General features: G+C 50.4%; 3 protein-coding genes across 4 annotated transcripts; 1 reads left to right on the forward strand and 2 right to left on the reverse strand.

Annotated features, from left to right (window-relative positions):
• Positions 1-1,381: 1,381 nt before the first annotated feature.
• rtf2 (Replication termination factor 2) lies at positions 1,382-2,439 on the reverse strand. Its single transcript, XM_007809699.2, has one exon. It carries the CDS (start codon positions 2,289-2,291, stop codon positions 1,482-1,484), a length of 810 nt encoding a protein of 269 aa, XP_007807890.1. The 5' UTR covers positions 2,292-2,439; the 3' UTR covers positions 1,382-1,481.
• A 255-nt stretch (positions 2,440-2,694) lies between these two features.
• On the forward strand, positions 2,695-10,519 carry TOR1 (phosphatidylinositol kinase- protein kinase tor1; the record flags this gene model as incomplete). Of its 2 annotated transcripts, XM_066116390.1 has the most annotated exons (4): positions 2,695-3,109; positions 3,161-3,228; positions 3,291-10,012; positions 10,073-10,519. In XM_066116390.1, exons 1-4 carry the CDS (start codon positions 3,045-3,047, stop codon positions 10,517-10,519), a joined length of 7,302 nt encoding a protein of 2,433 aa, XP_065978272.1. In that variant the 5' UTR covers positions 2,695-3,044. The 2 variants fall into 2 exon arrangements, with proteins under 2 accessions (XP_065978272.1, XP_065978273.1); XM_066116391.1 differs by having other exon boundaries at positions 2,695-3,228.
• An 827-nt stretch (positions 10,520-11,346) lies between these two features.
• J3458_000877 (uncharacterized protein) lies at positions 11,347-13,083 on the reverse strand (the record flags this gene model as incomplete). Its single annotated transcript, XM_066116392.1, has 6 exons — positions 12,491-13,083; positions 12,330-12,413; positions 12,149-12,274; positions 11,629-12,070; positions 11,505-11,539; positions 11,347-11,440 (listed from the first exon to the last, which is right to left on the reverse strand). Exons 1-6 carry the CDS (start codon positions 12,898-12,900, stop codon positions 11,347-11,349), a joined length of 1,191 nt encoding a protein of 396 aa, XP_065978274.1. The 5' UTR covers positions 12,901-13,083.
• Positions 13,084-13,317: the final 234 nt, after the last annotated feature.

Here is a 13,317-nt window from a genome sequence, read left to right on the forward strand (position 1 = left end):
TGCTGGCCTGGGCTGTCTGGAGTCGGGATCCGAATGTGATGGGTACCAAGCTGTGTTCCCTTCCTCTGAAGCTCTCACTCGGTAATCATCTCCTGCGGTAGATGTTGAGGGTGATGATGGACCACGTGTCTTTGCTTATTACAATAGCCAGCTGATTTTCATTCTAGGAGGCATCCACGCTGTCAAATTCCAGGGCGAAACGGTTCAGTTTAGCCGAACGACTCGTCGTTCTTCTCCTGTCTCCTTACTCAAATACGAATTAGTCAGTAATGGCGCGGATCGCAGAAAAGAGCGAGCTTTGCATTTGGAGGGTATAGAAAAGCCATAAACGAGATGAGAAAGTTGGACTTCCAAGAATGGGTCAATGGTTATCCCCTCCTTGGTTTGTATCTTCTTCACGTGCATCGAGTTTATGCTTGATCGCCATTAACTTTCACAACTTCATAATACCAAGTACGAAAATTGCTCTCCAGTCTTGAGGGGGGCACATATTCTACCGTCTTGCAACTGTTTGAACTAGCCTATTTTAACCACATCTCTGCCTTTGGTTCTGTAATATCACTCTCTTCAGAAATGGTGAAGCAGACCAATCTCTCGAAGAAGACTTCGGGTTTCAGCTTCGAGACAGAACCCATTGCGGCACTGTACTGGAAGCCACTAAAAGCTGCACTCCTTCTTTTAGATGTGCTGCTCTTCGATTATTGCTCAATTGTGAGCTGAAAAACAGGAAAGAAATCTATGATATGCGAAGAAAGCAAGTATAATAGCAGCCAGGTTTATAAAGATGGAAGGGAGATCTTTATGCAACGGCAGGTCAAGGCTAAAGCCCGATAACATCTCCCCTACAGGAGTTTGTGCTTACACAGACATCTTATTGCGATTCTTTGTGATGGTGGAACGACAACGACTTGCATGCACCTCTGTCCAAGCTACCGGCTCTTGTACTTTGTGCGGCTTTGAAACTGCGGCGGTTGCGCTAGATGGTGCCTTCGTAGGAGATGGAGAAAACCTCACTTGATCGGTCAATACAGCAAAGATATCCAGGAGAAATTCACCAGTGAAGTCTGTGTGGTCCAGATGACCTCCAACCTACCACGGCATTCGAGTCTCTCTTCGCCTTTCGATATGCCTGATGGGAAGGGAGCAAAGGACATGTTGGTTTTACCAAGACAACCCGGAGGCGTTTCAAAAGCCATGTTCCGAGACTTGGGTGACGACCAATAGAATTGAGATAGAAGGAAAGAGTGTGTGACAGCGTAATTCTGAATTCAGCGTCGGCATGTTCGATGTACTTCAAAAATGTGGCGAAACGGATATGTATTGACATTCTTCATTCTGTAAATCAACCATGCAAACAGAGACGTCACAAAAAGGGCACCTCGTTCTCAATTTTGTCACAGACCTACCAAGGTTCTGTTTCAATTTTCATTCGTGGGGTATCATTCTTCGTCTATCACATGTACCATACTTTCATAGTTCCATCAACTCTTTACTACTTCGCCATTCCTAGCCATAACCTCGGCCGCCAGCTTCCGCCGTTTGTTCCTTTCATCTTGTTCTGCCAGAACTTTGACAGTAAGGGATGCTGCCATAGGATTATTGATGCCGCTTATTCTCGAGTCAGCATCCTTCTTTGGTTGTAATGCATCTGCCTTCATGGCCTTGCCGTCATTCTCGGTGCCTTCGTCACCCTTCCGTTTCTTTTTGCTCTTTTTCTCTGATTTATCCTTCTTTAGGCTGTGCGTCAAGCCCTTCTCCCGTAGATCGTCTAGCCTCTTCTCCAGCCGCCGGACATCTTTTTCGGTCGTCGGCAATATTGTGATTGCGTTGTCCTTCTCGAAGTTCTCACCACACTCAGGACACGAGCTCTCTTGAATTTCTGTAATGGCAACTTCAGCAAAAGCGTGGCCACAAGGGACCAGGTACACGGCCTTAGTGGATGGTCCCATCTCCTTCATTGAGATGGGACATGCCCATTTACCGTCCGCCTTTGAGAACTTCAGCCGCACAACGTCTCTGAGTGATTTGATGCCAAATGTGGCGGGAGTTGTTTCGACTGGCTCGTCCGATGGCATTAACCCACTAAGAATGGCTTCATAATTGAACAGCCGCCCTTTCCAGTCTGATACAGCAGTTTCCATCTCCAGAATAGCGCCACTGAGAGCGCAATGAGTCCACGCATGGGTAAGCGATTCTAAAGCAGTAGCTTTGAGTTCAGACACCGTAGGCGCGCGAGCGGCATTCTTGACGAGTTCTCGCCGCTTTGGAATGGAGCCACCGTCGTTGCCCATGGTGATAAAGTGAAAGACAGTGATAAAGTAGTGTCAATAGAGTATCGTGCGTCGCTGGAATACGGAGATGATCTCGCGGCAGTCTGAGTCGATATGCAATTTGTGGCTTGTGTATGTGGTTGAAACGAATATGGTGGTAGAGTGAAGATTAGAGTTGGTTGCACTGATGGAAGTGGTTGTTTATCGATAATGGTTTTGGGCCAATACTAGAGTACGGTGCGTATTATGTAAGCTAGTCCCAAGTACTTGAACTTCTCAAAAAAACAGTGACGTCTGAAAGTACCGTCAACTTCATTCTGTATCCATACAGTGCGATGCACGGCGCCCATGTGACAAGGACCCACAGGAGGTGATGGTCGCTCGTCGCGGGAGGCACCGCCAACACCCTCACATTCGGCCAGGCAACGCCTCTTGTCGATCTTGACTCCTCCGGTCAAGGCCTCTTACCATTGCGGATTCCTTCGCAACTCCTTTTCTGTCCTTCTGAAAAGCTTTACCGACCTTCCCTTCCGTAATATAGACATAATTACGAGCCGTAGGGAAATTGACACATCCGAACGACCGTTAGCACCGGCCGCGAGTGTTTATCCACTCACACTCCTTCATCACACGACGGCTGCGCGATCGATCCGCTTATTCCTTGTAATACATAGAATCGAGGCACTGCGACGATTTAGTCATTTGATCAATTTTATTAGTTGATACTCTTGTTCATGTTGGCCTGATTTCCGAGCTCCGGCGCCATAGGGGACGATGGCGCAACAACAGCAAGTCGCTCTTGAGCGGCTTGAGCACATCACTAGGGGCCTACGGTCTCGGTAGGATGCTTCTAGTCTTCGGCATGGCTTCTTTCGCTTACAGATGGATAGTGTTGGAGACGATGTGCGCAAGCGAGCTGCTATTCAGCTCCGTGACCTTGTGGTCGTTTGCCATCGAGGTAAATTCAAACATCCCACCTTGCCACGATTGGGCCGAATTCGACTGACAATGCAAGCATAGACCTGAGCCAAGAGCAGTTTCTTGCCTTCTACAATGCTGTCAATAATAAAATTACTCAACTTATTACCCATGGCAGCGACTCTGCGGAGCGTCTGGGCGGCATCTACGCACTAGACGCCCTTGTCGAATTCGACGGCGTTGATGTTGCGGCCAAGTATACTCGATTCACGCAGAACATCAAGACAATTCTACGCGGCAAAGATATAAACCCAATGAAACCGGCAGCCATTGCGCTTGGAAAATTATGCCGACCTGGAGGCTCTCTCATCTCCGAATTAGTCGATTCTGAAGTAAATACCGCGTTGGAGTGGCTCCAAAACGACCGAGTCGAAGAGCGTCGGTATAGTGCTGTCCTCGTTCTCAGAGAGTTGGCGAGGAATGCACCAACGTTGATGTACCAATATATTCCAACGATATTTGACTGGATTTGGGTCGGATTAAGAGATCCTCGACAGCTCATCCGAGAGACTTCGGCAGACACAGTCGGTGCCTGTTTCCGCATCATCCGCGAACGAGACCAAGAGATGAAACAGATTTGGATGAGCAAGATTTACAACGAGGCTAGGCAGGGTCTTAAGGTCAACACTGTCGAGTCCATCCATGCCTCCCTACTAGTTCTGAAAGAGCTGCTTGAGCAAGGAGGCATGTACATGCAGGAGCATTACCAGGAAGCTTGTGAAATTGTATTCAAACACAAAGACCACAGAGACCCAACCACCCGAAGAACAGTTGTGTCGCTCATTCCTGATCTGGCCAGCTACTCGCCGGCCGATTTTGCGCACTCGTGGCTGCACAAATTTATGGTCTATTTATCCGGAATGCTCAAAAGAGACAAGGAACGGAATGATGCATTCTTGGCTATTGGAAATATTGCCAACTCTGTCAAGAGTGCCATTGCCCCTTATCTTGATGGCGTCCTCATTTACGTCAGAGAAGGTCTTAGTGTTCAGTCGCGCAAGAGAGGCTCTGTCGATCCTGTCTTTGACTGCATCAGCCGATTGGCGGTTGCTGTTGGGCAAACATTGAGTAAATACATGGAGGCACTTTTGGATCCCATTTTCGCTTGCGATTTGACCCCAAAGCTCACCCAAGCACTAGTGGACATGGCGTTCTATATCCCCCCGGTTAAGCCTACCATCCAGGAAAGGCTTCTGGATATGCTGAGCGTTGTCCTTTGTGGCGAACCTTTTAAGCCACTTGGTGCACCTCAGCCCAACACTCTTAGCTCGGTTCCTGCCATCACTAAGGACGTCAAGGACCCCCAGGCATACGAGAATCGACGGTCAGAAGTCAAGTTGGCGCTTAATACGCTGGGCAGCTTTGATTTCTCCGGACACATTTTGAACGAGTTCGTTCGCGATGTCGCCATAAAATATGTGGAAGACGAAGACCCTGAAATTCGAGAAGCTGCTGCTTTGACGTGCTGTCAGTTGTATGTGCGGGATCCGATTGTCAACCAAACTAGTTATCATGCCCTGCAGGTTGTTGGCGACGTAATTGAGAAACTACTGACTGTGGGCATTTCGGATCCCGACTCTCATATCAGACGAACAGTCCTGGCTGCCCTAGATGAGCGTTTTGATCGTCATCTTGCAAAGGCTGAGAACATCAGGATTTTGTTCTTTGCCCTGAATGATGAAGTGTTTGCCATTCGCGAAGTTGCTATCTCGATTATCGGTCGGTTGGCGCGATTTAATCCTGCATACGTCATTCCCTCATTGCGCAAGACTCTAATTCAAATGCTTACGGAGCTCGAGTTCTCGGATGTGGCACGAAACAAGGAAGAAAGCGCCAAGCTGCTGAGTCTTCTGGTACAGAATGCTCAGTCACTCATTAAACCTTATGTTGAGCCTATGATATCAGTACTTCTGCCGAAAGCTAAGGACTCTAGTCCGTCAGTTGCGGCTACTATCCTCAAGGCACTGGGAGACCTCGCGACAGTCGGCGGCGAAGATATGCTACCGTATAAAGATCGCTTGATGCCATTGATTATTGATGCGCTGCAAGACCAGAGTTCAAATATTAAGCGGGAGGCTGCTCTCAACGCTCTGGGCCAGCTGGCTAGTAACTCTGGCTACGTCATTGAGCCGTACCTGGATTATCCCCAGCTCTTAGAAATTCTGCAAGGCATCATACGTACAGAGGACCAGAGAGGCCCTCTGCGGCAACAAACTATTAAGCTCATGGGTATTCTGGGTGCTCTGGATCCGTACAAACATCAGCAGGTGGAAGAGCACACGCCTGAAATCCAGCGACGAGTCGACTCGAACCAGATGACTGATATTTCGTTGATGATGACCGGGTTAACACCCTCTAATAAAGAGTATTTCCCCACCGTTGTCATCAACGCACTGCTGCAAATTCTTAAAGATACCTCTTTGGCCCAGCACCACGCGGCTGTTATTGAGGCAATAATGAATATCTTTCGCACTTTGGGCTTGGAGTGCGTTTCGTTTCTCGATAGGATCATCCCAGCATTTTTGCAAGTGATTCGATCTTCAGCCTCGACCCGACTAGAATCTTATTTCAATCAATTAGCGACGCTAGTCAGCATCGTTCGCCAGCATATTAGGAACTATCTCCCGGACATCATACAGATACTTCAAGATTACTGGGATAAATCACCATCATTACAAACGACAATCCTGTCCCTCGTAGAAGCAATTTCGCGGTCGTTGGAAGGAGAATTCAAAGTTTACTTAGCTGGTATTCTGCCCAACATGCTCGGAGTGCTTGACAAGGATTCATCTGCCAAGAGAGTGCCCTCTGAGCGAGTCTTGCATGCCTTCCTTGTTTTCGGTGCCAGCGCTGAAGAGTATATGCACTTGATAATTCCTGTTATTGTTCGCACTTTTGAAAAGCAAGGGCAACCTGTGTTCATACGAAAGCACGCCATTGATACTATTGGCAAGATATCACGGCAAGTCAATCTGAATGACTATGCAGCGAAGATAATTCATCCACTCACTCGAGTGCTTGATAGCGGCGACCCTGCTCTGCGGGTGACGGCCCTTGATACGCTTTGTGCTTTGATACAGCAACTTGGAAAGGACTATGTGCATTTCATGCGCACGGTCAATAAAGTCATTACTCAGCATCAGATACAGCATCAAAATTACGATCTTCTTGTGAGCAAGCTTCAAAAGGGTGAAGTTTTGCCACAGGATTTGACATCCGAGTCACGATTTGCTGATATTGCAGATGAAACACAGTTCGCGGATCTGGGAACTAAGAAATTGGAGATGAACGCAATTCATTTAAAGGCGGCATGGGACACAAGAGGCAAATCCACCAAGGAGGATTGGCAAGAGTGGCTCCGGCGGTTCAGCACGACCTTACTGACAGAGTCGCCAAACCATGCACTTCGTGCATGCGCAAGCTTGGCAAGTGTTTATCTGCCGCTGGCCCGTGAGCTCTTCAACTCGGCGTTTGTATCTTGCTGGAGTGAGCTGTATGAACAGTTTCAAGATGAGCTGATACAGAACATTGAGAGCGCTATCAAGTCGGAGAACGTCCCACCCGATCTGTTGGGACTGCTTTTGAACCTTGCTGAGTTTATGGAACACGACGACAAGGCTCTCCCAATTGATATCAGAGTACTCGGACGAGAAGCTGCCAGATGTCATGCGTATGCAAAGGCACTTCATTACAAGGAGCTGGAATTCCTGCAAGATCAGAGTAGCGGCGCTGTCGAGGCACTCATTGTCATTAACAACCAGCTTCAGCAGTCTGATGCCGCCATCGGTATTTTACGAAAGGCTCAGCTTTATAAGGAAGGCATACAGCTTCGTGAGACCTGGTTTGAGAAGCTTGAGAGGTGGGAAGAGGCTCTAGCTTTTTACAACAAGCGTGAACGAGAGATCCCTGCTGACCAGCCCACCCCAATTGAAATCGTCATGGGTAAAATGAGATGTCTGCACGCCCTTGGAGAATGGGATGCGCTTGCCAACCTCACCGGCAGCACTTGGGTCAATTCTGCTCCTGAGGTGCAACGGATGATTGCGCCGCTCGCCACCGCTGCTGCATGGGGGCAAAACAAATGGGACCACATGGATAACTATCTGTCGTCTCTTAAACGGCACTCGCCAGATAGATCCTTCTTTGGTGCCATACTTGCGCTCCACAGAAATCAGTTTCGTGAGGCTGTCGCGTGCATCGAGCAGGCTCGTGAGGGTCTGGATACCGAGTTGAGTGCTCTTGTTAGCGAGTCTTACAACAGAGCATATCAGGTTGTCGTCCGAGTTCAAATGCTCGCGGAATTAGAAGAACTTATTGTTTACAAGCAGTGTGACGAGAAGAAACAGGCAACAATGCGCAAAACTTGGGAGACCAGATTACAGGGATGTCAGCGTAACGTTGAGGTTTGGCACAGAATGCTACGCCTTAGAGCCTTGGTCATCTCACCGGCGGAGAACATGCGTATGTGGATCAAGTTTGCCAATCTTTGCCGTAAATCTGGCCGCATGGGGCTGGCCGAGAAGTCCTTGAAGCAGCTCATCGGCAGTGATGCTCCGTTGGAGACAATGATTCCGTACTGGCCGGATAATAGGAGCGAGAGGTCGGGGTCTACGCCGCCGCGGAACATCCCAGCTCAAGTTACGTATGCCATGCTCAAGTATGAGTGGGAACTTGGCCAACAGCCCGCGGGGAGGCGACAGGGCATTTCAGAGAGGACGCTGTATTGCCTGCAGAGATTTACAAACGATACCGCACATCGGCTGGATGTGGCCAAGGCTCACCTTGCTGCCCAAGCCGGCAGCACCGATGGCAATCTTCCGACAGACTACGGAATTCAGGGGCAGATAGATCCGTCCCTGATGAGCCCCCAGACTCAACGGGCCTTGTATGACCAGACCGTTTTACTGGCGAAATGCTATCTGCGTCAAGGAGAGTGGCTTATTGCTCTGAATAAGAACGATTGGCAGCATAGCAAGGTGCAGGAAATCCTGAATTCGTATTCTCAAGCAACCAAATACAACCCGCGATGGTACAAAGCTTGGCATGCCTGGGCATTGGCAAACTTTGAGATTGTCCAGACTTTGTCTGCCAGGACTGAGAGCCAGCTGTCTAGAGCAGACCAAACGCTGCTTATTGAGCACGTGGTTCCTGCCATTCAGGGATTCTTCAAGTCCATCGCCCTCTCAGTCGGAAGCTCTCTCCAAGACACGCTCCGCCTGCTTACTCTGTGGTTCTCACACGGCGGCAGCGCAGATGTTAATGCAGCTGTCATGGAAGGCATTAGCAATGTCTCTGTGGACACCTGGCTGGAAGTCATTCCACAGCTCATTGCTCGAATTAACCAGCCTAACAAACGGGTGCAGCAGGCTGTGCATAACCTACTGGCCGATGTTGGCAGAGCCCATCCCCAGGCTCTCGTATATCCTTTGACGGTGGCAATGAAATCATGGCAAAACTCGAGGAGGTCCCGCTCCGCGGCGCAGATCATGGATAGCATGAGGCAGCACAGTGCCAATCTGGTTGCTCAAGCGGACATCGTCTCCCATGAGCTTATTCGTGTTGCAGTTCTCTGGCACGAACTTTGGCATGAAGGGCTGGAGGAAGCCTCTCGTCTTTACTTTGGTGACCACAATATCGAAGGCATGTTCGAAACTCTTGGCCCCCTACATGATCTTCTCGAGCGTGGACCTGAAACCTTGCGTGAAATTTCATTCGCGCAAGCTTTTGGACGCGACTTGAAGGAGGCCCAAGAATGGTGTCACCAGTATGAAAGTTCGAAGGATGTGAATGACCTCAACCAGGCCTGGGACCTCTATTATCAGGTGTTCCGAAGGATCTCTAGGCAGCTACCGCAGGTCACGAGCCTTGAGCTTACATATTGCTCGCCGAAGCTCCTCAACGCCAAGGATCTGGATCTTGCAGTCCCTGGAACATACAGAAGCGGCCAGCCAGTCGTCAGAATCATGTCATTTGATACTACACTTAGTGTCATCAATTCTAAGCAACGGCCACGAAAGCTTATACTCAGTGGCAGTGATGGTGTGTCGTATGCCTTCCTCCTCAAGGGTCATGAAGATATCAGGCAGGATGAGCGAGTCATGCAACTCTTTGGTCTCTGTAATACTCTGTTGGCCAACGACTCTGAATGTTCCAAACGACATCTGAACATCCACCGTTATCCTGCTATCCCGCTATCACAGAATTCGGGTCTTTTTGGTTGGCTCCCAAACACAGATACTCTTCATGTTCTCATTCGGGAGTACCGTGAAAGCCGGAAGATCCTGCTCAACATTGAGCATCGCATCATGTTGCAAATGGCGCCTGACTATGACAACCTCACTTTGATGCAGAAGGTAGAAGTATTCGGTTATGCCCTCGACAATACTACTGGTCAGGACTTATACCGTGTCCTGTGGCTAAAGTCCAAATCATCTGAAGCATGGCTCGAACGGCGAACCAACTATACTCGCTCTTTGGGCGTCATGTCGATGGTCGGTTACATTCTTGGCTTAGGTGACCGACATCCGTCAAACCTCATGCTTGATCGTATAACGGGCAAAATCATTCACATCGATTTCGGAGACTGTTTCGAAGTAGCGATGAAGCGTGAGAAGTATCCTGAGAGGGTTCCATTCCGACTGACTCGTATGTTGACATACGCCATGGAAGTCAGCAATATCGAAGGTAGCTTCCGTATAACATGTGAGCATGTTATGCGAGTGCTCAGGGAGAACAAAGAAAGCGTGTTGGCTGTCCTGGAAGCGGTATGTGTTGCCTGCGCGATGCGTGATGAGTGTTGTGTCATGATTCTAACATTTGCACAGTTTATTCACGATCCTCTCTTGACATGGCGCTTGACAAGTACGGCATCACCTGCTGGACCTAATTTCCAATCTGAGCGCGAAGTAGCTCTTGCAGGCCCGACCGCAGGCCGTGCTCGCCGGCACTCAATTTTGAACGCAGATGTTGCGCCTTCTGAGCTCCTTGCTGCTAATGGCGAACCTTCGGGGCCACCTACATCTAGGGCAAGAGCACGTACAAACAGCTCGGCGGCCCCTGATGGTAACGCTATTAATGGTGCGCAGGAGACAGAGAGCCAAAATGCCAGAGCGGTTGAAGTGCTAGATCGGGTGCAACAGAAGCTCACCGGCCGAGACTTCAAGAATAATGAGGAGTTGGATGTGATCAATCAGGTCAACAAGCTGATTGTTGAAGCTACGAAACTCGAGAACCTCTGCCAACACTACATCGGCTGGTGTAGCTTCTGGTAAGCGCATCTCCGATTTTCAGGGTATACAGAGTCAGGGCGTCCCTTTTTAGTTGCTTCGTACTTTTTTACTCTGTTCTGGCTCAGTTACAGAGTATAATAGCCGGAGTTTATTGGGTGTATATTTTAGGAGGTGGACTGTACTATAAACCATGGTTTCTTCTATCGCAACGTTGGGGTCTCTATCCCAGCCTTAATGATACCTTGACTAATGGTCAATATTACAAGTTGATTTGTTCTGCTGCGTTGAGCAATGACGACAACCAGTTTACGGTTTAATGAATATCGGTGTTTAATTGAAGCAGCCTGCTTGGTCAATTTTTTTTTTTTTTTTGGGCTAGTTCCTAAATACCTGTACTTGTTTCATATCATGACAGAAGTGGTTCATCCTCTTCGTGGGTTGTTGTCGTGATCAGCATGTCTCCATCTTCGCCTGCGTCTTCAGCTACTCCGTCTAGAGGAAGAGTTGCGTTTCTATCCTCGGATTTTCCAAACAGACTGTCCATATCTTCTAATTCTCTACCTTTTGTTTCTGGATATAGAAGCCAAATAACCTACACCCAAATTCATTAGGTTTTCGATTCTTGGGTATTTGTACTGCACGACAGTGGGTGACGATTTAGGGCAACATATCATACCGGTACGCATATAAAGTTGACCACCATGAAGAAGAAGTATATGCCGCTGCCAAATCTAGCATTTCCAACAGGCCAGATCTGAGAAACGAGTATGCTGCCAATGGAACCACCTGATGCGGCAAAATTGAGGCCCCTAGCTCGTACTGAAGTTGGGAAGATCTATTATCTCTCCCCCAAAAGGGAGGGGGAGGAGTTAGTCCCATCTTGAATCCAACATGAGCATCCGTGAAAACGACGACGTTCTTACCTCGGAGCTGTATACCCATGCGGCAGGGCCGAGGCCAAGACTATACCCCATAGCGTATATGAATATGAATGCGATGCAGATGATGTCTGCCACCTTGCTCTTACTTCCCGGGGTACATGATTGGCAAAAGACCGTTTACCTAGACTCGTCTCCGTCAGAACAGAGCATCGACTTTCTCATCTCTCTCTGTCTCTCTCTGTGGGAAGTTAGAGGAAGAGAAACACTAACCAGCATGGCAACGCCCATGATCAAACTCCCGCCCGTCAAGCATGTCCTCCTCCCAAACCAATCAATCGCCCACATCTCTACAATGGTCATGGCAATCTTGATGGTCATTTCCGCGGCGCCCGCCACCAGCGCCAGCCTGTACTCCAGGCCGAGGGCCTTGAGCAGCGTGGGCAGGTAGTACTTTATGGCTGTGGCGCCGCACATTTGCGCCATGAACTGCAGGAGGAACGCGCGCCACAGGCGGGCGAACAGGCTGGCGTCGCGGAAGAGCGAGAGGGACAGCGAGACGAACGTCGCGCCAGCCTTGTGCCGGGATTCGACGTCGGCGCTGATGGCGTGCAGCTCGTGCGTGATGGCCTCGGCGGCCACGGCCTCCTCGCGCAGGTAGTGGAGGACCTTGGAGGCGGTGTCCACGTCGCCCTTTTCAAGGAGCCACCGTGGTCTGTTTTGGATCTCGTATTAGAACGCGGCCTCTTTGCGAACGGAGGAAGAGCCGGGGGAGGGAAAGGGGCCGGCAGACGTTTCTGGGAGGAAAAAGAGCCCGGCGATGAAGATGGCTGCCGGGCCGCACTGGAGGAGGATGGAGCCTCGCCATCCCCAGTACCTGCCCGCGTCGGAGGTCCAGAATGTCATGCCGTATCCGACCCTGCGACGGGTGAGCTTCAGCCAAGACCTCGGGGTCATGAGCAGGCGGCACATACCACAGACCCGAGGCCAGTCCGGCAATGAACCCGACGTGGTTGGTCGTGACAAACCTGCCTCTCTCCTTGGCGGGAGACACCTCACTACCGACGGGCGTTAGGGAGGGGGGCGCCATTCAGGAAATAGGGGTCTGGGGGAAAAAACGACGCCATGCTCGCACCTCTGATACAGCGGCACCGTGGCGCTCACGACGCCGACGCCCACGCCGCAAAGCCATCTCCCAAGAGCCATGGCTCCCACGGCCGCGCCGCCGTTCGCAGCCGCCATGCACGCCGCGCCCAGGCACAAGGCGCCCGTCCCGATCGCGGCCGCCTGCCGCCTGCCCAGGTAGTCGGCCAGCGGGTGCGACAGCAGCGTGTACGACAGGAACGTGCCCAGGTAGTATATCCCCGTGATGAGGCCCCTTTGCGCCGGCGTGGGCTCACCAAGCGCCTCCCGCCAGCCGGGGTGGACGAGCACCGAGGAGAGGGTGCCGATGTTGTAGCCCCATATCGAGGCGCCGATGGCGAGATGCAGGCATATTCCGTAGAGGCGCCTTGTCCCTCTGGGCAGGGCTGACAGCCGTCTCATGTTTGCGAAAATGAGTCGAGATTCGCGTGGTTGGGTGAGAGCGCGCAGGACGGGGTCGAGTTGAGTTTGCCCTGCCGTCTTCTGTTTCCAAGTTTTGAGGATACTTGTTGCCAAGATAATCGTGGATGCTTCCCGGGCGTCCAGGATGCTTCAAGACGCCTCCAGATGCCCAGCCATGTCAACATGTCGTGACCCAAGATTGATGACATCTACAGTGCGGGCTTGTGTTCCGCATGATGGATCCACCAGACATGTCCAGCGTTGTGGGTCTCATCATCTCATGCAGCTCATCATTCGCAGCGGAGAAACCGCAGGCTCCTGCAAGAACACGCGTGCATCATCGTGAGTCTGTTGGCCATGTCAAACTCCATCTAGGCAAGCGACCGACACAAGTCATGGAAATATATTGGCCTTCTA

This window comes from Metarhizium acridum, assembly GCF_019434415.1.
Source record: "Metarhizium acridum strain ARSEF 324 chromosome Unknown scaffold_1, whole genome shotgun sequence".
Classification (NCBI taxonomy): Eukaryota; Fungi; Ascomycota; class Sordariomycetes; order Hypocreales; family Clavicipitaceae; genus Metarhizium; species Metarhizium acridum.